This window comes from Oncorhynchus kisutch, linkage group LG6 (assembly GCF_002021735.2).
Source record: "Oncorhynchus kisutch isolate 150728-3 linkage group LG6, Okis_V2, whole genome shotgun sequence".
NCBI classification, from domain to species: domain Eukaryota; kingdom Metazoa; phylum Chordata; class Actinopteri; order Salmoniformes; family Salmonidae; genus Oncorhynchus; species Oncorhynchus kisutch.
The window spans coordinates 79,148,968-79,174,256 of NC_034179.2; the positions used below are offsets into that span (position 1 = coordinate 79,148,968).

General features: G+C 49.2%; 1 protein-coding gene across 8 annotated transcripts in view; it reads right to left on the reverse strand.

Moving 5' to 3' along the window:
• LOC109884885 (caskin-2-like) overlaps nucleotides 1-25,289 on the reverse strand; it is a 96,461-nt gene that overhangs the window by 31,914 nt on the left and 39,258 nt on the right. For all 8 annotated transcript variants that reach the window (XM_031827784.1, XM_031827779.1, XM_031827783.1 and 5 more), the window contains exons 3-4: nucleotides 25,227-25,278; nucleotides 1,850-1,947 (exon numbers count right to left, since the gene is read on the reverse strand). In XM_031827784.1, the coding sequence (XP_031683644.1) occupies nucleotides 1,850-1,947; nucleotides 25,227-25,278 (150 nt within the window). The remainder of the gene's footprint in view (nucleotides 1-1,849; nucleotides 1,948-25,226; nucleotides 25,279-25,289) is intronic.

Below are 25,289 nucleotides of genomic sequence, written 5' to 3' on the forward strand. Positions count from 1 at the left end.
CTGTACAGCAATCGTTAAGTCATACCACAGATTCTCAATTGGATTGAGGTCTGGGCTTTGACTAGGCCATTCCAAGACATTTAAATGTTTCCCCGTTAACCACTCGAGTGTTGCTTTAGCAGTATGCTTAGGGTCATTGTCCTGCTGGAAGGTGAACCTCCGTCCCAGTCTCAAATCTCTGGAAGACAAACAGGTTTCCTTCAAGAATGTCCAGGTATTTAGCGCCACCCATCATTCCTTCAATTCTGACGAGTTTCCCAGTCCCTGCTGATGAAAAACATCCCCACAGCATGATGATGCTGCCACCACCATGCTTCACTGTGGGGATGGTGTCTCCAGGTGATAAGAGGTGTTGGGTTTGTGCCAGACATAGCGTTTTCCTTGATGGCCAAAATGCTCAATTTTAGTCTCATCTGACCAGAGTACCCTCTTCCATATATTTGGGATGTCTCCTACATGTCTTTTGGCGAACACCAAACATGTTTGCTTATTGTTTTTTCTTCAAGCAATGGCTTTTTTTCTGGCTACTCTTTCGTAAAGCCCAGCTCTGTGGAGTGTACTGCTTAAAGTGATCCTATGGACAGATACTCCAATCTCTGCTGTGGAGATTTGCAGCTCCTTCAGAGTTATCTTTGGTCTCTTTGTTGCCTCTCTGATTAATGCCCTCCTTGCCTGGTCCATGAGTTTTGGTGGACGGCCCTCTCTTAGCAGGTTTGTACCATGTCAGCTCTGGGATTTGAACTTGCAACTTTTCAGTTACTAGTCTAATGCTTAACCACTATGCTACCCTCCTAGCCTGGTCCATGAGTTTTGGTGGACGACCCTCTCTTGGCAGGTTTGTTGTGGTGCCATATTCTTTCCATTTTTTAATAATGGATTTAACGGTGCTCCGCGGGATGTTCAAAGTTTCAGATATTTTTTTATAACCCAACCCTGATCTGTACTTCTCCACAACTTTGTCCCTGACCTGTTTGGAGAGCTCCTTGGTCTTCATAGTGTCGCTTGGTTGGTGGTGCCCCTTGCTGAGTGGTGTTGACTCTGGGGCCTTTCAGAACAGGTGTATATATACTGGGGCCTTTCAGAACAGGTGTATATATACTGAGATCATGTGACAGATCATTTGACACTTAGATTGCACACAGGTGGACTTTATTTAACTAATTATGTGACTTCTGAAGGTAATTGGTTGCACCAGATCTTATTTAGGGGCTTCTTAGCAAAGGGGGTGAATACATATGCACACACCACTTTCACGTACTTAAAAAATATATATATTTTGTGAAACAAGTTCTTTTTTTCATTTCACTTCACCAATTTGGACCATTTTGCGTGTCCATTACATGAAATTCAAATAAAAATCCATTTAAATTACAGGTTGTAATGCAACAAAATAGGAAAAACGCCAAGGGGGTGAATACTGTTGCAAGGCACTTTACAATACACATATAAACAAACACAAGACAGACAGACAGTGAGTGAGGGACAGAAGTACAGTAGACATTTTTGGGTTATCCATATGAAAGCTGATATTAAAATCACATCTGTTCCACAGATGGAACTAATAGAATGTACGAGCTGATATACAGTAGAATCACAAGACAATGTGTGCGTCACTAATAAAAACATCACAGATAATATGAATTAAAGGTGAGTCTGTTTGTACTGAGGCACATGTTGCTAACTGGTCAGATCTGGAAGTACCAGCTAACATGAAATCTCAAGACAATGTGTGCCACTGAGAAAACATCAGAGATCATGTCTGTGCTGACAGAGATGATCTCACTGAAATCTGTGTTAGCTGTTTTGCTAGCTGATCTGAGAGCAGATGATAAATAGTGCTGTGTCTCACCGTTCCTGTCCTTGATGTCCACGGTGGCCTGGGCCTCCAGCAGCACAGACAGCAGGTCTGTAGTTCCGGTCAGAGCAGCATGGTGGAGAGCTGAGAACCTGAAGACAACAACACACAGAAAGATGACAGATATAGCACAGAGGCACAAAGACAATGGAGAAGAGGAGATGGGAAGATAACAAAGGGATATAGCACAGAGGCACAAAGACAACGGAGAAGAGGAGATGGGAAGATAACAGAGGGATATAGCACAGAGGCACAAAGACAATGGAGAAGAGGAGATGGGAAGATGATGTTTGGAGAGAGAGTTCAGTACAGACATAGTATAGTTGAGTGAAAGACACAATTGAGAAGGCATTGGGATTGTTTGGCAATGGGGAGGCTTAGAGGTCAATGGGATTGCTTGTGAGAGAGACAGAGAGAGACACAGACAGAGAGAGACACAGACAGACAGAGCGAGACACAGACAGACAGACAGACAGACAGAGCGAGACACAGACAGACAGACAGACAGAGCGAGACACAGACAGACAGACAGACAGAGCGAGACACAGACAGACAGACAGACAGAGCGAGACACAGACAGACAGACAGACAGAGCGAGACACAGACAGACAGACAGACAGAGCGAGACAGACAGACAGACAGAGCGAGACAGACAGACAGACAGAGCGAGACAGACAGACAGACAGAGCGAGACAGACAGACAGACAGACAGAGCGAGACAGACAGAGCGAGACCAGACAGAGCGAGACAGACAGAGCGAGACACAGACAGACAGACAGAGCGAGACACAGACAGACAGACAGAGCGAGACAGACAGACAGACAGAGCGAGACACAGACAGACAGACAGACAGACAGAGCGAGACACAGACAGACAGACAGACAGAGACAGACAGACAGACAGACAGACAGACAGACAGACAGACAGACAGACAGACAGACAGACATTGAGAGAGAGAGAGACAGAGAGAGACATTGAGAGAGACAGAGGCATTGAGAGAGAGAGAGACAGACAGACAGACAGACAGAGACAGAGACATTGAGAGAGACATTGAGAGAGAGAGAGACAGAGACATTGAGAGAGACATTGAGAGAGAGAGACAGAGAGAGAGAGAGAGAGACAGAGAGAGACATTGAGAGAGACAGAGCCATTGAGACATTGAGAGAGAGACAGACAGACAGACAGAGAGAGAGAGAGACAGAGACATTGAGAGAGACATTGAGAGAGACATTGAGAGAGAGACAGAGAGCCAGTACTCTTCCATTAGCCCAATAACACACCACAGCCCTGGGCTGTTAGTCACACACTCATCCTCTCACTGGTGACGATTCAATTAAAGTCTGCATGTGATCTGATGGTAAAGTGAATGGAAAATAACCTCTTCAATATGTAGAAAGAGGCCACAATATAAAGCAAAGCCAGGCTCATCCAGAACCCTGCTCTGGGCTGTGGGCTGAGGGCTGTGTTATTGGGTACTATAGTGTAGAAGCCAGCCAGCCAGCAGTCTAGGATTCACTAGACACCAGGAGACATGAATAACAGGAAAGATAATGGAGCTGGAGGCTTTGGCTCAATCAAGACCAGACTCCCCCCATCCTCATCCAGACAGTCTCTCCCCCCCTCTTTGCCTTTTCTCTCTTTGTTGTTCAGCTTTATCTGTTTTGGGGAGAAAGGGAAGGGGGGTATGGGGGTAGTCAATAAAAAATGAAAGCCCCCAAACTGTGGGAGGGAGGATTTTGCACCCCCACCATCATGTTTTATGAGTGCCATGACGTGTGTGTGTGTTGTCGGGACATGCCAACACAAAGTGTGGCCTCTAGAGGTGACTCAGCTCAGAGGGGAAGAAGGACTCAACTCATCAGGTTGGTGAGTAACAGTGCTGCCTCCAGCACCACCGTCAAGTCCAAACACCACAGATATAAATCTCCCCTCTCACACACACACGCAGGTCCAGGCCGCAGCCACAGCCTGCAGTCACCACCATCCACATGGAGAGGAGAGAGGGAGGAAGCTGCCAGAACATAATATACCGTACAGCACCTAACCATAAATAACCAGACCAGAGACACGAGAGATGGCCTGCACTCTAGAGAGACAGCTAGTACTAGAGAGAGAGACGGTCGGTACTAGCGATAGACGGTCGGTACTAGCGATAGACGGTCGGTACTAGCGATAGACGGTCGGTACTAGCGATAGACGGTCGGTACTAGAGAGAGACGGTAGACGGTCGGTACTAGAGAGAGACGGTCGGTACTAGCGGTCGGTACTAGAGAGAGACGGTCGGTACTAGCGATAGACGGTCGGTACTAGCGATAGACGGTCGGTACTAGAGAGAAGACGGTCGGTACGAGAGAGAGACGGTCGGTACTAGAGAGAGACGGTCGGTACTAGAGAGAGACGGTCGGTACTAGAGAGAGACTGTCGGTACTAGAGAGAGACTGTCGGTACTAGAGAGAGACTGTCGGTACTAGAGAGAGACTGTCGGTACTAGAGAGAGACTGTCGGTACTAGAGAGAGACTGTCGGTACTAGAGAGAGACTGTCGGTACTAGAAGAGAGACTGTCGGTACTAGAGAGAGACTGTCGGTACTAGAGAGAGAACGGTCGGTACTAGAGAGAGACGGTCGGTACTAGAGAGAGACGGTCGGTACTAGAGAGACGGTCGGTAACTAGAGGACAGTCGGTAGCTAGAGAGACAGTCGTACTAGAGAGACAGTCGGGTACTAGAGAGACAGTCGGTACTAGAAGAGACGTCGTACAGAGAGACAGTCGGTACTAGAGAGACAGTCGGTACTAGAGAGACAGTCGGTACTAGAGAGACAGTCGGTCGAGAGAGAGAGAGAGAGACGGTCGGTACTAAAGAGAGACGGCCCATACTAGAGAGACGGCCGGTACCAGAGAGAGAGACAGTCTGTACTAGAGAGAGAGAGACAGTCTATACTAGAGAGAGACGGTCGGTACTAGAGAGAGACAGTCTGTACTAGAGAGAGAGACCATCTGTACTAGAGAGAGAGAGACAGTCTATACTAGAGAGAGACGGTCGGTACTAGAGAGAGAGAGAGACGGTCGGTACTAGAGAGAGAGAGACAGTCTATACTAGAGAGAGACGGTCGGTACTAGAGAGAGAGAGACGGTCGGTACTAGAGAGAGAGACAGTCTCTACTAGAGAGAGACAGTCTGTACTAGAGAGAGAAACGGTCGGTACTAGAGAGAGAGAGGCGGTCGGTACTAGAGAGAGAGAAACGGTCGGTACTAGAGAGAGAAACGGTCGGTACTAGAGAGAGAGAGGCGGTCGGTACTAGAGAGAGAGAAACGGTCGGTACTAGAGAGAGAGAGAGAAACGGCCGGTACTAGAGAGAGAGAGAGACGGCCGGTACTAGAGAGAGAGAGAGACGGCCGGTACTAGAGAGAGAGAGAGAGAGAGAGAGAGAGGAGAGAGAGAGAGAGAGAGAGGCGGCCGGTACTAGAGAGAGAGAGAGAACGGTCGGTACTAGAGAGAGAGAGACAGTCTATACTAGAGAGAGACGGTCGGTACTAGAGAGAGAGAGAGACGGTCGGTACTAGAGAGAGAGAGAGACAGTCTCTACTAGAGAGAGACAGTCTGTACTAGAGAGAGAACGGTCGGTACTAGAGAGAGAGAGGCGGTCGGTACTAGAGAGAGAGAAACGGTCGGTACTAGAGAGAGAAACGGTCGGTACTAGAGAGAGAGAGGCGGTCGGTACTAGAGAGAGAGAAACGGTCGGTACTAGAGAGAGAGAGAGAAACGGCCGGTACTAGAGAGAGAGACGGCCGGTACTAGAGAGAGAGAGAGACGCCGGTACTAGAGAGAGAGAGAGAGAGAGAGAGAGAGAGAGAGAGAGAGAAGAGAGAGAGAGGCGGCCGGTACTAGAGAGAGAGAGGCGGCCGGTACTAGAGAGAAGAGAGGCGGCCGGTACTAGAGAGAGAGAGACGGCCGGTACTAGAGAGAGAGAGAACGGCCGGTACTAGAGAGGAGAGACGGCCGGTACTAGAGAGAGAGAGACGGCCGGTACTAGAGAGAGAGAGACGGCCGGTACTAGAGAGAGAGAGACGGCCGGTACTAGAGAGAGAGAGACGGCCGGTACTAGAGAGAGAGAGACGGCCGGTACTAGAGAGAGAGAGACGCCGGTACTAGAGAGAGAGAGACGGCCGGTACTAGAGAGAGAGACGGCCGGTACTAGAGAGAGAGAGAGAGAGAGAGAGAGAGAGAAGAGAGAAGAGAGAGAGAGAGAGAGAGAGAGAGAGAGAGAGAGAGAGAGAGAGAGAGAGAGAGAGAGAGACGGGCCGGTACTAGAGAGAGAGAGAGACGGTCGGTACTAGAGAGGCGGTCGTACTAGAGAGAGAGGCGGTCGGTACTAGAGAGAGAGGCGGTCGGTACTAGAGAGAGAGAGAGGCGGTCGGTACTAGAGAGAGAGAGAGACGGTCGGTACTAGAGAGAGAGAGAGACGGTCGGTACTAGAGAGAGAGGCGGTCATTACTAGAGAGAGAGAGGGTACTAGAGAGAGAGAGGCGGTCATTACTAGAGAGAGAGAGTGGGTACTAGAGAGAGAGAGACGGTCGGTACTAGAGAGAGAGAAACGGTCGGTACTAGAGAGAGAGAAACGGTCGGTACTAGAGAGAGAGAGAAACGGTCGGTACTAGAGAGAGAGAGAAACGGTCGGTACTAGAGAGAGAGAGAAACGGTCGGTACTAGAGAGAGAGAGGCGGTCATTACTAGAGAGAGAGAGTGGGTACTAGAGAGAGAGACGGTCGGTACTAGAGAGAGAGGCGGTCGGTACTAGAGAGAGAGAGGCGGTCATTACTAGAGAGAGAGAGACGGTCGGTACGAGAGAGAGAGAGAGAGAGAGAGAGAGAGAGAGAGAGAGAGAGAGAGAGAGAGAGAGAGAGACGGCCGGTACTAGAGAGAGAGAGAGACGGTCGGTACTAGAGAGAGAGGCGGTCGGTACTAGAGAGAGAGGCGGTCGGTACTAGAGAGAGAGAGAGGCGGTCGGTACTAGAGAGAGAGAGAGGCGGTCGGTACTAGAGAGAGAGAGGCGGTCGGTACTAGAGAGAGAGAGAGGCGGTCGGTACTAGAGAGAGAGGCGGTCGGTACTAGAGAGAGAGAGAGACGGTCGGTACTAGAGAGAGAGAGAGACGGTCGGTACTAGAGAGAGAGGCGGTCATTACTAGAGAGAGAGAGGGTACTAGAGAGAGAGAGACGGTCGGTACTAGAGAGAGAGAAACGGTCGGTACTAGAGAGAGAGGCGGTCGGTACTAGAGAGAGAGGCGGTCGGTACTAGAGAGAGAGGCGGTCGGTACTAGAGAGAGAGACAGTCGGTACTAGAGAGAGAGAGACAGTCGGTACTAGAGAGAGAGACGGTCGGTACTAGAGAGAGAGACGGTCGGTACTAGAGAGAGAGAGGCGGTCGGTACTAGAGAGAGAGGCGGTCATTACTAGAGAGAGAGAGAGACGGTCGGTACTAGAGAGAGAGAGACAGTCGGTACTAGAGAGAGAGAGGCGGTCATTACTAGAGAGAGAGAGTGGGTACTAGAGAGAGAGAGACGGTCGGTACTAGAGAGAGAGACGGTCATTACTAGAGAGAGAGAGAGAGACGGTCGGTACTAGAGAGAGAGAGACAGTCGGTACTAGAGAGAGAGTGGGTACTAGAGAGAGAGAGACGGTCGGTACTAGAGAGAGAGAGACGGTCGGTACTAGAGAGAGGTCGGTCGGTACTAGAGAGAGAGAGGCGGTCGGTACTAGAGAGAGAGAGAGACAGTCGGTACTAGAGAGAGCGGCGGTCGGTACTAGAGAGAGAGAGGCGGTCATTACTAGAGAGAAAGAGTGGGTACTAGAGAGAGAGACGGTCGGTACTAGAGAGAGAGAGAAACGGTCGGTACTAGAGAGAGAGAGAAACGGTCGGTACTAGAGAGAGAGAGAAACGGTCGGTACTAGAGAGAGAGAGAGAGGCGGTCATTACTAGAGAGAGAGTGGGTACTAGAGAGAGAGACGGTCGGTACTAGAGAGAGAGAGATGGTCGGTACTAGAGAGAGAGAGGCGGTCGGTACTAGAGAGAGAGCGAGACGGTCAGTACTAGAGTGAGAGCGAGACAGTCAGTACTAGAGAGAGCGATACAGTCGGTACTAGAGAGAGAGAGACGGTCGGTACTAGAGAGAGAGAGACGGTCGGTACTAGAGAGAGAGAGACGGTCGGTACTAGAGAGAGAGAGACGGTCGGTACTAGAGAGAGAGAGACGGTCGGTACTAGAGAGAGAGAGACGGTCGGTACTAGAGAGAGAGAGACGGTCGGTACTAGAGAGAGAGGCGGTCGGTACTAGAGAGAGAGAGGCGGTCGGTACTAGAGAGAGAGAGGCGGTCGGTACTAGAGAGAGAGAGGCGGTCGGTACTAGAGAGAGAGAGGCGGTCGGTACTAGAGAGAGAGAGGCGGTCGGTACTAGAGAGAGAGAGAGACTGTCGGTACTAGAGAGAGCGCGACGGTCGGTACTAGAGAGAGCGCGACGGTCGGTACTAGAGAGAGCGCGATGGTCGGTACTAGAGAGAGCGCGATGGTCGGTACCAGAGAGAGCGCGATGGTCGGTACTAGAGAGAGCGCGATGGTCGGTACTAGAGAGAGAGCAACGGTCGGGTACTAGAGAGACAGTCGGTACTAGAGAGAGAGAGACAGTCGGTACTAGAGAGAGACAGTCGGTACTAGAGAGACAGTCGGTACTAGAGAGAAAGAGAGACGGTCGGTACTAGAGAGAAGCGGTCGGTACTAGAGAGAAGCAGTCGGTACTAGAGAGAGACAGTCGGTACTAGAGAGAGACAGTCGGTACTAGAGAGAGACAGTCGGTACTAGAGAGAGACAGTCGGTACTAGAGAGAGACAGTCGGTACTAGAGAGAGACAGTCGGTACTAGAGAGAGACAGTCGGTACTAGAGAGAGACAGTCGGTACTAGAGAGGGGCAGTCGGTACTAGAGAGGGGCAGTCGGTACTAGAGAGGGGCAGTCGGTACTAGAGAGGGGCAGTCGGTACTAGAGAGAGGCAGTCGGTACTAGAGAGAGAGAGAGAGAGTCTGTCAGTACTAGAGAGAAGCAGTCAGTACTAGAGAGAAGCAGTCGGTACTAGAGAGAGCCAGTCGGTACTAGAGAGAGGCAGTCTGTACTAGAGAGAGGCAGTCGGTAGTCGGTACTAGAGAGAAGCAGTCGGTACTAGAGAGGTACTAGAGAGAAGCAGTCGGTACTAGAGAGAAGCAGTCGGTACTAGAGAGACAGTCGGTACTAGAGAGACACAGTGGGTACTGGAGAGACACAGTGGGTACTAAAATCAAATCAAATTTTATTTGTCACATACACATGGTTAGCAGATGTTAATGCGAGTGTAGCGAAATGCTTGTGCTTCTAGTTCCGACAATGCAGTAATAACCAACAAGTAATCTAACTAACAATTCCAAAACTACTGTCTTATACACAGTGTAAGGGGATAAAGAATATGTACATAAGGATATATGAATGAGTGATGGTACAGAGCAGCATAGGCAAGATACAGTAGATGGTATCGAGTACAGTATATACATATGAGATGAGTATGTAAACAAAGTGGCATAGTTAAAGTGGCTAGTGATACATGTATTACATAAGGATGCAGTCGATGATATAGAGTACAGTATATACGTATGCATATGAAATTAATAATGTAGGGTAAGTAACATTATATAAGGTAGCATTGTTTAAAGTGGCTAGTGATATATTTACATTTCCCATCAATTCCCATTATTAAAGTGGCTGGAGTTGAGTCAGTGTCAGTGTCAGTGTGTTGGCAGCAGCCACTCAATGTTAGTGGTGGCTGTTTAACAGTCTGATGGCCTTGAGATAGAAGCTGTTTTTCAGTCTCTCGGTCCCAGCTTTGATGCACCTGTACTGACCTCGCCTTCTGGATGATAGCGGGGTGAACAGGCAGTGGCTCGGGTGCTTGATGTCCTTGATGATCTTTATGGCCTTCCTGTAACATCGGGTGGTGTAGGTGTCCTGGAGGGCAGGTAGTTTTCCCCCGGTGATGCGTTGTGCAGACCTCACTACCCTCTGGAGAGCCTTACGGTTGAGGGCGGAGCAGTTGCCGTACCAGGCGGTGATACAGCCCGCCAGGATGCTCTCGATTGTGCATCTGTAGAAGTTTGTGAGTGCTTTTGGTGACAAGCCACATTTCTTCAGCCTCCTGAGGTTGAAGAGGCGCTGCTGCGCCTTCTTCACGATGCTGTCTGTGTGAGTGGACCAATTCAGTTTGTCTGTGATGTGTATGCCGAGGAACTTAAAACTTGCTACCCTCTCCACTACTGTTCCATCGATGTGGATAGGGGGGTGTTCCCTATGCTGTTTCCTGAAGTCCACAATCATCTCCTTAGTTTTGTTGACGTTGAGTGTGAGGTTATTTTTTGAGTGTGAGGTTATTTTCCTGACACCACACTCCGAGGGCCCTCACCTCCTCCCTGTAGGCCGTCTCGTCGTTGTTGGTATTCAAGCCTACCACTGTTGTGTCGTCCGCAAACTTGATGATTGAGTTGGAGGCGTGCGTGGCCACGCAGTCGTGGGTGAACAGGGAGTACAGGAGAGGGCTCAGAACACACCCCAGTGTGTGCGCCAGTGTTGAGGATCAGCGGGGAGGAGATGTTGCCTACCCTCACCACCTGGGGGCGGCCCGTCAGGAAGTCCAGTACCCAGTTGCACAGGGCGGGGTCGAGACCCACGGTCTCGAGCTTGATGACGAGCTTGGAGGGTACTATGGTGTTGAATGCCGAGCTGTAGTCGATGAACAGCATTCTCACATAGGTATTCCTCTTGTCCAGATGGGTTAGGGCAGTGTGCAGTGTGGTTGAGATTGCATCGTCTGTGGACCTATTTGGGCGGTAAGCAAATTGGAGTGGGTCTAGGGTGTCAGGTAGGGTGGAGGTGATATGGTCCTTGACTAGTCTCTCAAAGCACTTCATGATGACGGAAGTGAGTGCTACGGGGCGGTAGTCGTTTAGCTCAGTTACCTTAGCTTTCTTGGGAACAGGAACAATGGTGGCCCTCTTGAAGCATGTGGGAACAGCAGACTGGTATAGGGATTGATTGAATATGTCCGTAAACACACCGGCCAGCTGGTCTGCGCATGCTCTGAGGGCGCGGCTGGGGATGCCGTCTGGGCCTGCAGCCTTGCGAGGGTTAACACGTTTAAATGTCTTACTAACCTCGGCTGCAGTGAAGTAGAGACCGCATGTTTTCGTTGCAGGCCGTGTCAGTGGCACTGTATTTTCCTCAAAGCGGGCAAAAAAGTTATTTAGTCTGCCATGGAGCAAGATATCCTGGTCCGTGACTGGGCTGGATTTCTTCCTGTAGTCCGTGATTGACTGTAGACCCTGCCACATGCCTCTTGTGTCTGAGCCGTTGAATTGAGATTCTACTTTGTCTCTGTACTGACGCTTAGCTTGTTTGATAGCCTTGCGGAGGGAATAGCTGCACTGTTTGTATTCGGTCATGTTACCAGACACCTTGCCCTGATTAAAAGCAGTGGTTCGCGCTTTCAGTTTCACGCGAATGCTGCCATCAATCCACGGTTTCTGGTTAGGGAATGTTTTAATCGTTGCTATGGGAACGACATCTTCAACGCACGTTCTAATGAACTCGCACACCGAATCAGCGTATTCGTCAATATTGTTATCTGACGCAATACGAAACATATCCCAGTCCACGTGATGGAAGCAGTCTTGGAGTGTGGAGTCAGCTTGGTCGGACCAGCGTTGGACAGACCTCAGCGTGGGAGCCTCTTGTTTTAGTTTCTGTCTGTAGGCAGGGATCAACTAAATGTAGTCAGGGCCTTATATGCGTCGCGGAAGTTAGAGTAACAATGGTCCAAGCTCTTTGAAGCAAAGAACGTTACAGTCTCTGATGTCCCTCTGGAATGCTACCCTTGCTCGGATTTCATCAACCTTGTTGTCAAGAGACTGGACATTGGCAAGAAGAATGCTAGGGAGTGGTGCACGGTGTGCCCGTCTCCGGAGTCTGACCAGAAGACCGCCTCGTTTCCCTCTTTTTCTGAGTCGTTTTTTTGGGTCGCTGCATGAGATCCACTCCGTTGTCCTGTTTGTAAGGCAGAACACAGGATCCGCTTCGCGAAAGTCATATTCTTGGTCGTACTGATGGTGAGTTGACCCTGCTCTTATGTTCAGTAGTTCTTCCCGACTGTATGTAATGAAACCTAAGATGACCTGGGGTACCAATGTAAGAAATAACACGTAAAAAAAACAAAAAACTGCATAGTTTCCTAGGAACGTGAAGCGAGGTGGCCATCTCTGTCGGCGCCTCGAGAGAGGCAGTCTGTACTAGAGAGAGACAGTCGGTACTATAGCTCTACAGGGTGTTTTGGAATAAGTGGTGCCTCAGTGGGCATGTAGCAGTTCCTCTCTCTTTACCAGAGGGAGTTGTGTACTGTGAAGGGAGGAAGGGGGGTTCTGCTGTGTCTGACTACAGTAACCGACAGGGCCAGGATCATCTCTAAGAGTAAAGGAATAGAATGAAAGAGAGAAGGAGAGAGAAGGTGTAACGCCCTGGCCATAGTATTTTGTGTTTTCTTTATTATTTTGGTCAGGCCAGGGTGTGACATGGGTATTTATGTGGTGTGTTTTGTCTAGGTTTTTTTTGTAGGTTATGGGATTGTGGTTTAGTGAAGTAGTCTAGGTAAGTCTATGGTTTCCTAGAGTGGTTCTCAATCAGAGGCAGGTGTTTATCGTTGTCTCTGATTGGGAACCATATTTAGGCAGCCATATTCTTTGAGTGTTTCGTGGGTGATTGTTCCTGTCGCTGTGTTTGTTTGCACCAGATAGGCTCAGTCACTTTGGATTTTCTTTTTTCATTGTTTTGGAAGAGAAGAGAACGAGCGCCATTCTCCTTGCGGAGATGGTGCTAAATACATCAACACGGTCGGTCCCTGGGATTGGGCTGGCCAACACGATTCGGTTTGCTTGGAAGGAAAAGGAGTTGGAGCCTTTAGGACGGGAAACTTTTGGAAGGATAATATTGATGGGGATTCTAAAGCTGACGGTGAAGGACGTGTTTTGTTTCCAAGGCAACTCGTTGGAGGGAGCATACGGCGTGGCACTATATACAGAGGAGAAACACGATGATATCCTGAGAAGGGCGAGAGCAGTGGGAGGCGAGAGGCCGATGAGCCACTATGAAATAACAAGCCTGGCGAAGAATAACTTTAGGGTTGTAACTGTCAACATTTATAACCCATACGTTAAGGATGAAGAGGTGAGGGCCTTTCTGGGGAGATACATGGATAACGTCTCCTCAGCAAGGCACCTCAAAGACTCCCTTGGGTTTTGGAATGGGAGGAGAGGCTTCCAGGCCCTCCTCAGAGAGGACCCAAAGGGACATGGTGGCTACCTCCATCCTCCTGCTATGTTCTCCCTAGGGGCTGACAGGGGGACGTTGTTTTATGCACGTCAGTCCCCATTTTGCAGGCGCTGTATGGCATACGGCCACATATTCGCCTCGTGCAGCACAAGAAAATGCAGATTTTGTGGATCTGAGGAACACGAGGCGAGGGATTGTGACAAGCCTAAGGCGTGCCACGGGTGTGGCTCGTCAGCACACCTGTGGCGGGGGTGCCCGGCTCGTCAGAGGTCATATGCGTCTGCGGCTGGGGGGGGGAGCAGGAGCGGGGGATGGGGGAAGAAGAGGAGGGGAAGGAAGCAAGCCTCATGACCAGAGTACAGGTCCAGAGGGGAAGGCCGCAAGGAAGGAGGAGGAGCAAGAAGCGGCGGATGGAAGAGAGAAGGAAACGGAAGGCACGGGAGTAGGAGAACCAGGAAAAGCGGCGGAAGAAGGCAACCGAGTGGAGGAGCATGAGAGAGAAGAAAGCGAGGGAGGAGTGTTGGAGAAGGAGACGGTGGAAGAGCAAGTGGACTGGGGGGAAAGTGCCCTGGTGGAAGAGATGAGGGGTATGGTGGAGGAGCTGGCGGGGGGGGGAGGGTGGTATCTCTCCACTGCCGCCATCACCAAAGAAGAGAATGAAGAGGAGGGTGCGATTGGCCGACAGTGAGAGGGAGGGGATGGCCAAGAGAGTGATGGGGGTGGGAGAAACCTCTGGGTTGCTGCTGGTTTCCCCAGGCCCTCAACTTCTGTTGGGTGGGGACACACCTAACAAGACTCAGGACTGGGTACAGGAGGAGGTGGGGAGTTTTTTGTTTGGGGACTCAGCCTCCCCGATTTTTTTCCAATCCAGCTGCAGCACTGGGGAGGGGGAGGATTGTGGGGGTAGACCCAGGGTGCAGGGCACCCCGGAGCCAAACACTATTCCTGCATCCTGGGTTGGTGAGATGGAGGAAGAGGGGGGGGATGTCGGGAGTACGGATGGTGTTTTCACCGGTAGATATGGAGCAGGGGAGCATCGGGTGAGTCTCCTGTTTTTGTTTTTTTCTGTCTGGGTTTAGATTGAGTGTATTACATGTTTTAATTGTATTATTTCATGGGGTCTAATTTTACTTTTGTTACTTTAAATGTAAGGGGTTTAAGGGATTTTGTTAAGAGGAGGGCGGTTTTTAGTTATTTGGAGGGTGTGGGGTTTGATTTTTGTTTTTTACAGGAGGTTCACCTGAGGGATGGAGGGGATGTTAGTAGGTTTAAGAGGGAGTGGGACAAGGGGGAGTCGGTTTGGGGTATTGGGGGGGGTGCACTCATCGGGGGTAGGGATTTTGTGTGGGCACATGGAGGTAAAAGTGGAGAATTATTTTGTGGTAATGCAGGGGAGGGTTATAGGGGTGGATGTCACGATAAGGGATTGTAAATTTAGATTAGTGGTGGTGTATGGGCCACAGGTGGTGGCAGACAGGAGGGAGATGGTGGACTGTCTGACGCCCTTGTGTGTCAGAAATAGGAAATTGATATGGGGGGATTTTAATATAGATTTAGGAATAGGGGGGATAGCAGTGCAGGCGCCATTACCAGGCTAATGGCTTGCCATGGTCTGGTTGATGGTGGTCTGCACACTACTCCGAAAATGGCCGGTCCTACATGGCGCAACTCCAGGGGGGTTGAGCGGAGGCTCGACTATATTTTTGTACCCAGGTCTTTGGGTAAGTTGTCTGGGCGGCTGTTGCCTGTTTTCTTTTCGGATCACGACGGGGTGCTCCTGCAGGTGGGGTCGCCAGTCTGCCTCTTTGGTAGGGGGTACTGGAAGTTAGATCGGGATGTGCTGGAGGAGCAGGCTTTTGTTGACGGGTTTTATGGTTTCTTTTGGAGGCTTGAAGGCCTCCGGTCCATGTGCGAGGGGGTGTTAGAGTGGTGGGAATTAGTTAAGGTGAGGATTAGGGCTTTTATAATAGGGTATTGCAAGAGGAAAAAAAGGGAGGAGAGGAGGGAGGTGGATCTTATCCAAAGGTTAATTGAACTCGAGTACGAGGCAGGCAACCTCGGTGGGTCGTTTGACTGGGAGAGATCCGCTACCCTAAAGGAGCAGCTCAGGGAGTTGCAGGAGCGGAAGGCTCAAGCTTTCCTGGAGCGTGCGCATAGTGGCTTTCTAGAACACAATGAGACTTGTTCCGCTATGTTCTTTAAGTCGGTTAGGGCCAGACAGAGTAGGAAGGTAATGCATGGCGTTAGGGAAGAAAATGGTAGTATAGTTAGAGAGCCAGAGGATATGGTCAGGGTGACAACTGATCATTTCCAAGGTTTATTTAAGGAAAGGGAAATAGATGTAGAGCAGGGAAATGTGTTTTTAGAACACTTGTCCAGGCGGTTGCCGGAGGACATTAGAGAAGTGATGGAGGCCCAGATTTCATTAGAAGAGGTTGAGAGCGCTCTTAGGAGGATGGGAAAAGGGAAGGTGCCTGGGATGGATGGGCTGCCGGCTGAGTTTTATCTCAAGTTTTGGGGTATACTTGGACCAGTGGTCCTCGAAGTCTTGAAGGCCATCCTTGAGACGGGGGTCCCGGGGGGATCAATGGCTGTTGGTGTGCTGCCACTTTTATATAAGAAGGGGGAAGTAACAGACCTTGGCAACTGGCGGCCGTTGACCATGCTGTGCGTAGATTACAAGCTACTTGCAAAGGTTTTAGCAGACCGGTTGCGCACAGCCCTTCCCTACGTCGTTCATGAGGATCAGACGTGCGGGGTAGAGGGCCGCTCTATTAGATGGAACCTACAGTTAATCAAGGACTCCATCGCTTGGGTTGAAGATAGAGGACTGCCTTTAATGGTAGCAGCGCTAGATCAGGCGAAAGCCTTTGATCGCGTGAATAGATCCTTTTTATTCAGTGTTAGGTCGATTAGGATTTTGGGAGAAGTTCATAGGATGGATTCGTACATTATATGTCGGAGCGGGGTGCCGAGTTAATGTAAATAGTCACTTGGGTGACGTTTTTGACCTCTCGTCTGGGGTCAGGCAGGGGTGCCCACTCTCGGCTCTCCTCTTCGTTCTGTACATGGAGCCTCTGGGGGCTGCCATTAGGGCAGACACAGGGGTGGAAGGCTTGTTGATCCCTGGAAGTGGTGGGCTGCGTGTTAAGATGACGCAGTACGCCGACGACACTTCCTTGCTGCTGTGCAAGGACTCGTGCCTGACAAAGTCCCTTGCCATCTTTGGGGATTTCACCCGAGCGTCGGGAGCGATTCTGAACCATGCAAAGTCTTGCGGGGTATTTTTCAGTATATGGCGCGGTAGAACGGATGTGCCCGGGGGGTTCTCTCTGTGAGGGGGCCCTGAGGATTCTCGGGGATCCATTTTGAGACCTCCGGCTCAGCGACGCTAAACTGGAACATGCGTATCGCAGTGGTACAGAGGAAGCTAGCAATGTGGAAGGCTAGGTATTTGTCTTTTATGGGCAAAGTCCTGGTCCTAAAGGTGGATGTGTTGCCGTCTCTTTTGTATTTGGCGTACATCTACCCATTGCCGGCTTGTCTGAGGAGGCCTCTAGTGAGGCTTGTGTTTCAGTTCATGTGGAGTGGCAGGTGCGAGTGGGTCGCCAGGGCACGCATGATCTGTCCCATCGGGGAGGGAGGTAGGGGGGTACCACATTTCCCCCTCAAGCTGGACACAATTTTTGTTTCTTTCTTGTTAACGGAGCTTGCTCATCCAGTGATACACCCGTCCGGTTACCTCCTGCGGGTGTTCTTCTCGTATCAGGCGAGAAGCGTAATGGTGTGGTCTAACACGGGTCCTCGGGCGGAACAGCTGCCGTGGCACTTTGGTCATGCGGCCAAGTGGCTGCGTGCGCACCCTGAGGTTGAAGTTGCCCGAGTAGGTTTAGATCACAGGCACCTGTACGAGGAGGTCAGAGAGGCAGGGAGTCCGGCGCCTGTAGTGGGCATCTCGGAAGTGGTCTGGGAGGGAGTGCAGGCGCGGGGTCTGGACAACAGGCTCAAGGACCTGAATTGGTTGAGCCTCCATAAGTGCTTGCCGGTACGTTCCATCATGTACCGGTATAGTTTGGTGCAATCCCCCACCTGTCCAAGATCCTCGTGGCAGGGAGGAGACTGTGCGCCATGTCTTTTGGGACTGTGCCTTTGCCGGAGTAGTATGGGCTAGGGCACGGGTGTTGTTAGGTTTGGTAAGGGGGGATTTTGTATTGACGTGGGCCAGGTTAGAGAGAGGTGTAGGGAGAGCGAGAGGGACGGATAGGGACAGGTTTCTGCTCTGGCTTCTCATGAGTCTCTTTAAACGGGGGCTGTGGGAAGCCAGGCAGAACATGGTGAAGACAGGGAGAGATTGGGGGGTGGAAGGGATAGTGAGGAGGGTGGAAGGAGATTTGAGGGGGAGGATGAAGGGGGAGGAGAGGAAGTGGGGGCAGCATGCTGCTCGGGAGAGGTGGAAGGGGGGTTTAGGGCTGGGTGTCATTTAGATTTGTAAGGGGATAGATTAGGGACGGGGAGATAGGGAAAGGTAGTTTGTAGGGTGACGGGGAGGGAAGATGCTCCCCTGAGGTTTTGTTTGGGGTTTTTGTTTAGTTAAATTAGTTAAATTAAAATACCATTATTTGAGTATGTATGAAAATTATGAGTTGTAAAGTATGAATGGTATTGAAGGTAATAAATTATTTTTTATAAAAAATATATAAAAAAAATAGGGCTGTTTCGGTTTTTCACGTTTCTTGTTTTTGTATATTGTTAATATTTTTCATCTTTATTAATGATGTTTATAAATAACCACGCTGCGTTTTGGTCCGCCTCTCCTTCGATGGAAGAAAACCGTAACAGAAGGAGAGAGAGAGGGGGAGGAAGAGAGAGTCTAATCCCTCTGTTCAATCTAGCCTGACTGAGAGGTGATAAAATAATCTGACATTAAAAATGCATGTGTGAGTAGCATCTCTGCAAACAGCCTATCAGTTTCCTATCCAGTTATCAGGACAGCTTCTAAAATCTAAATAAACTATGTCTGTCTATTGGTGGATAGGAAACATGTTTGCTCCAGTCCAATGTTTGCTCCAGACCTCAGAGTAAGGCCTATTGTAAAGACAAAGGCCTACTGTAAAGACTGAGGTATCTTACACATATCACAACGCAAATAGAAAGATATCAAGTTTGATAATGCGATACTAAATACGGCTTACCTGGAGGCTTCTTAATGAATTTAATAGAGTATCATAGACTGATCTTACCATTATGTCAGCATATTATAGTGGAGTTACTGTGAGCTGCCTGGGCTTCCTCACACAAAGAGAGTCTGAAGCAAGAGCACAAGTAGGGGAGACTAGACATGCAGGGAAAGAAACTGATATTTTGTGTGAATAAAACCAGCTGCTGAGGCCCAGACCAGGGATGAACACAAGTGCTGTCATGATACAAGACTTTTGACTTGGATACTGATACCAGGTTTAGTATCACGAGTGGTGCAGCGGTCTAAGGCACTGCATCTCAGTGGTTCGATTCCAGGCTGTACCACATCCGGCCGTGATTGGGAGTCCCATAATGCGGCGCACAATTTGCCCAGCATCGTCCGGGTTTGGCCGTCATTGTAAATAAGAATGTGTTTTTAACTGACTTGCCTAGTTAAATAAAGGTTACATTTAAAAACGCTATACCTAAACAATAACACGGCAAAAAAAGCAGAGAAAATGTGATTTTTCCCAGTTTGTTCAGCTTTTTAAAAGATAAAAAACTACATTGGATGTTCTAAATCCACAACAATGACTAAACCACATCAGAGGATTACTTTTGAAGTCTGAAAAATGGAAGTGGTTAGCATGTTATAGTGTAGATACCCTTTAATTCAAGTGCAGACGCTCAGCGCTGTTGTTTGGTTAGCAGTGTTTCTGTAGCGCATGTGTGATGGGAGTTTGCAAAACTATTGGCCACTGAATTGATGCAAATAATCATAATTTTGCCAGGTAGACTACTGGGAAAAGCTTTCCATCGACCAGACGGTTATCATTAGCATCCATAATGGTTACACAAAGTGATAGACATACGAGCACCGCACACAGACAGGGGAATACGAATGCCTGATGCATTCTGGTCATGTGTTATGATGTGTTATGTGTTGTGTTATGATAACTTGGGCAAATTAATAAATGATCTATTAAGTTCAATACATTTAGTTCATTTCCAAATGTGAGACACATTTGATAGAACCAAAAGTAACTAAATTTGAGTACCGAACCATTTTTCATGTTGTAATATTGAGTACAGAAGTGTTGGTGAACCGCGTCCCAAATCACTTGATTTCCTAAGGGCTTCTGCAAACACTTCACACCTTTATGAGAGTCACACACCAAGCAGAGTATACACACACACACCCTCCCTTTCTTTCGTGAACCTTCAGTTGAGATCGCTCTAAACCTAGATGAAACCTGTGTGACGTTGGTCTCATTAGGCCTGCCTTAGGGCCACTTAACCCAGTGAATCCTGCCTCTATCCTCTGAGGTAGAGCTTGGTTTCCTACCTTAATGCAGCAGGGTTTATTTGGGCCATGGGGTGGGGATGTATTAAGTCACTTGGGCCAGGGGCTTTACACAGAGCCCAGCCATGAAAGAGGGACGTCAGGAGAGGGAGAGAGGGAGGTGAGAGACCGGAGGTACACAATCCCTCCTCTGTCCTTCCCTTCAATTCTCTCTCCTGTTCTCCCCCTGGCAGGACGTGAGAGTCCAGAAGAGAGAAAGGCCCTTGAAAAGGCTCTGTGTTCAAAGCACGCAGGTCTCTCCTGTCAACCCCAACGTCTCTCCCTTTCCCCCTCTCTAGAAGAGAACAGGGACACCTCTTACCTTATCACTCTAGCACACCACTCCAATGAAAGAAAGAGAGAGAAGGAGAGACAGAAAGAGGATGAGAGAGAGGAGGGAGATATTTATGGAGGGAGATGGAGAGGGTCTGACCTGTCTCCAATCAGGCCCCTTAGTACCAGGTTGGAGTGCTGTCATCCTTGCAGACTGGAATGCACCTCAAACAAACACACTCACGCATGCACACACACACATACACAGAGACAGACAGACCTGCTCACACACAAGCAAGCAAACACACACAGGCTCACACACAGACAAGCAAGCAAACACACATGCTCACACGCATGCACACACACACACACCTCCCCAGCCAGACCAGGGACAGTGAGAGAGTTACAGCCTCTCAGAGCCAAGGCACCATCCTGTCAAATTACATTCCTGCTGATAGTGTCACATTCCCCAAGGTGACCTGGCCAGTCTAGTATCGCTCTGTCTGTCTGACTGACTGGCTGAATGGGAGGTCAGAGGCTAATAACTTCCTTCCAATCTGGGCTGTGTGCTAATCGTTTCAGCAAACAGAGTGGCCTGGCCTTGGTCATCTAGGCACCTCATCAATGCAGGTGGGCCCTATAGCTCTGTGTAGTATAGTAGTAGAGCCAATGAAATGGCTCGGAAACACGGGAACTAAGACATCACTTTTAGATACATTTCAATGGTGAGGTCTTTTTTGGAAGCCTTTGGTATCTTTCCTATGTTCCTTTATAAGTCAATGGATTTTATATGACAGTACAAGCCGTCTGAATGAAAACATTTACAGGGAGTTTTTACGAGCGCAGGTTCAGACACGCGGTTTCATTCTCTTAAATACACAGTCTTTCTCTCACACACACACAGCTCCCTGTGGGAGGAAGGTGTGACATGCACTTCTAACATGGCATGGATGTCAGCTTCTATGGTAGTTTGGAAACAGAGCAGCTCTCAGAGGGAGAGTTAGTAGTGTATAGTCCTCTCCTGCCAGGGTTGGTTCTTTCCCTCCATTGCTTCAGATGACAGGGGTGTGTTGACGGGTCCTGGCAGTACTGCCCTCTGTGGACACACAGGCCAGGGATCCAACCAGTCCCCCACAGACAGGCACAGCTATTCAGCCCAGGCCATTCCAGTGCTGCTCTCCATGGAAACTGCACCCCAAACACAGACCAAAAGCTGGAAAAGTTCATGGAGACTCAAATACTAATTTGTCTCACAGGGTTGCAGAAAAGAGACCCTTTTATATATTACAGCACCAGTGTTTGTTCAGCATGCCTTTCTCTGACACACACACACACACACTCTCTCTCATGCATGCTAGCACATACACATAAACGGGGAGAGGGCAAATAAAGTCTACGGAAATGGGATGAATGGGCGCCAAGCACACTCTCACGGCCACACACACACACCTTAATAACAGTTGCGTGAGCTGACCAGTTGGTCAGTTTATTAGGTACACCACCCCGCTCACAAACATCTCCTACAGACAGTGAGTCACGTGGCCGTGGATGACTTTATAGAGCAGGCAGACATGCACCAAGGAATTGAGTTACTGCTTGATTAAACGTTAGAATGGGTAAAAGGGACCTAAGCCACTGAGTGTGGTATGATCGGTGGTACCAGGCAAGCCGGTTCCAGTCTCTCAGAAACTGCCACCCTCCTGGGCTTTTCACGCACATTCAGTGTCTAGGGTTTACAGAGAATGGTGAGACAAACAAAAACATCCCGTCAGCGGCAGTGGGCGAATATGGAAAGAATTGTGCCAACAGGCTTATAGCGGCACAGTACACCTGCCTGGTGTCAACGGTACAGGGTGGTGGTGTAATGGTGTGGGGAATGTTTTCCTGGCACACGCTAGGTCCCTTGAAACCAATTGAGCAATGATTCTATGCCCTGAAGAATTCAGGGTGTTCTGGAGGTAAAGGGGGTCCAACCTGGTACTAGATGTGTGAACCTAATAAACTGGCCACTGAGTGTATATCAACCATGTCCACGCCTACAGTAAGGGATGAGTAAGAACCTTTCATCATTCTTTCATACAGGTCTTCACCTGAACAACATTCATAGTACTACATACTAAAGAGCCCAGTCATATCCCCCCTCACTACTGCCAAGACAGACTGAACACTTTCCATGATTGCCCAACAACAAAGTGTTCTAGAAAAACAATCAGCCCACAATATACATGAGTGATTACTGTTGTAAACATAATTGCTGTGTGCTGTGCTTCAACATGATCGCGTATGGCCTACTAATGGAGCACTAGACTAAGCTATAGGATGAGACTGAGCTGTAGTGATAAGATGAGGGGTCGGGTTCCTGCAGTAGTATAGTCTGTGTTCAACGCTAGAGAGAAAAGCAGAGCAGTGCCAACAGCACTGATGAATAATGAAAGACCTTTCCCCCCACTTGAAATTCCATGTCCCCACGGGGGCCATTAGAACCGAGCAGCACACACATACGCACGCACACACACACACACACACACACACACACACACACACACACACACACACACAGCCTGAGCAACACACAGCAGCAGCAAGACACAAATTAACACTCTTCCGACATGCTAATGTTGAGCCCCACATACTTTTGTATATACTATATAGTGTATGTGGAAACCTTCAAATTAGTGGATTGGGCTATTTCAGCCACACCCATTGCTGACAGGTGTATAAAATCGAGCACACAGCCATGCAATCTCTATAGACAAACATTGGCACTAGAATGGCCTTACTGAAGAGCTCAGTGACTATCAATGTGGCACCATCATAGGATGCCACCTTACCAACAAGTCCGTTCCTCAGATTTCTGCCCTGCTAGAGCTGCCCCAGTCAACTGTAAGTGCTGTTACTGTGAAGTGGAAACGTCTAGAAGCAAAACAACTCAGCCACGAAGAGGCAGGTCACACAAGCTCACAGAACAGGACCGCCGAGTGCTGAAGCCCATAGCGCGTAAAAATTGCATGTCCTCGGTTACAACATTCACTACAGAGTTCCAAACTGCCTCTGGAAGCAATGTCAGTACAAGAACTGTTTGTCGGAAAGCTTCATGGCTGAGCAGCCGCACACAAGCCTAAGATCACCAAGTGCAATGCCAAGCATCGGCTGGAGTGGTGTAAAGCTCACCGCCATTAGACTCCGGAGTAGTGGAAACGCATTCTCTGGAGTGATGAATCACGCTTCACCAGCTCACAGTACGACAGATGAATCTGGGTTTTGCGGATGCCAGGAGAATGCTACCTGCCCGAATGCATAGTGCCAACTGTAAAGTTTGGTGGAGGAGGAATAATGGTCTGGGGATGTTTTTCATGGTTCGTGCTAGGCCCCCTAGTTCCAGTTTAGGGAAATCTTAACGCTACAGCATATCATGACATTCTAGATGATTCGGTGCTTCCAACTTTGGGGTAACAGTTTGGGGAAGGCCCTTTCCTGCTTCAGTATGACAATGGCCCCATACACAAAGTGAGGTCCATATAGAAATGGTTTGTCAAGATCGGTGTGGAAGAACTTGACTGGCCTGCACAGAGCCCTGACGTCAACCCCATTGAACACCTTTGGGATGAATTGGAACGTTGACTGTGAGCCAGACCTAATCGCCCAACATCAGTACCCGACCTCATTAATGCTCGTGGCTGAATGGAAGTAAGTCCCTGCAGAAATATTCCAACATCTAGTGTAAAGCCTTCCCAGAAGAGTGGAGGCTGTTACAGCAGCAAAGAGGGGGGACGAACTCCATACTAATGCCCATGATTTTGGAATGAAATGTTCAATGAGCAGATGTCCACATACTTTTGGTCATTAGTATATCATCATCATCAGGCCTCTCTGTTCCAGCCATGTTTATCCTCTCTGGTGCACTAGTATATAATTCCCAGACGCGGACGCTGTCATCACTGCATTGAGTTGTGTGGCAGCTTTTGTAAACACTCCCATCTAAATCGGCCACAGTCCCGCCCTCTACGCCAGACAAACCCCACCCCTGACCCCGGCCCCCTCAGGCTCCGCCTCTGAATTCCCTGCCCCCCCCGGCCCCTGAGAGCTGACAAAGTGTGTGGGGGGGGGGGGGGGGAAGATGCATAACAAGCAGTAAACCATGGCCAGAGCCTGGGGTTCTGGGGGCGGACCTGGGCTCTGATATATGGTGCACCACGGTCCTGCTCTCTGGACCGTTTTACAGCCATCTCAGAGGCACGGCTTATCTAAAGGTCTCCCACTGTTGTCTTGGCTCTTCTCTCCACTTGTGTTACTCTGTTTATTTAGGCTGAGTGAGGGGGCACCAGTAGTGTCTGTAGAGGGGGAAGGCTGTTTGGATGGATGTGGGAGCGCTGTAAGAGGTAGTTATATTTGGATATCTTGGGTGTGCTAAGCCTATCGGACTCAATCTGAACTCAGACAGTCTAACTGTAGACTTTGCCAGAGTTTGTATGATCTACTTTTTGACTAGTTCATATTCTACAGGGAGCTGAGCGACTCTTTAAAAAAGCCATGCTGCACCAAGGGATCTCACCAATGTCATCAATGTGCTGCTCTATCAGCTACTGAGAGCAATTGTGTAAATTAGTATGGCTCTAGCAGCCGACAAAAATATCTGCGGTGAAAACACACCACCCTGTGTGAAGGGAAAAAGAGAGGAAACGGAGAAAGTGAGAACTTTCATATGGGATCCAAGTCCCTCCACAAAGAGAAAAATAGATGAGGAGAAACTAGACCTATGCTAATAAGCGAGAGGGGAACATTTTTACAGTCAGCATTTCCACTGGCAGACAGGGTAACTGGGGGGTTAGTAGACTGTGGTGTGTCTGCTTTTGGGCAAGAAGCAGTAGTAGAAACAACAATTAAATGAGCGTTTTCAGCAGTGACACCTTCGCTTCTCCTCCAGACACAATTACCAGTTAGTCTGCTTTGGCTGACTTAGCAGAAGGCCATGATTCAACCCAAGGCAAACTAACGCAGGGTGTTTATCACAAGCCAAGACAAGACTCATTGAGCTTTAAAATCCCAGCACTTGTATGTAGAAGCTACACAGTAGAACTACTGTTTTACAGATACAGAAAGAGTAGCTTATTGGTAGGCCATCTTTTATTAATTTTTTACAGAGGTTGTCAGTCAGTTCTTTAGGACAGTGTTATCGTCATCACACACTTACCCATCTCCATCCTGGTAGTTGACGTTCAGTCTCTTCGTGGAGCCCAACAACTCTGCAAAAACA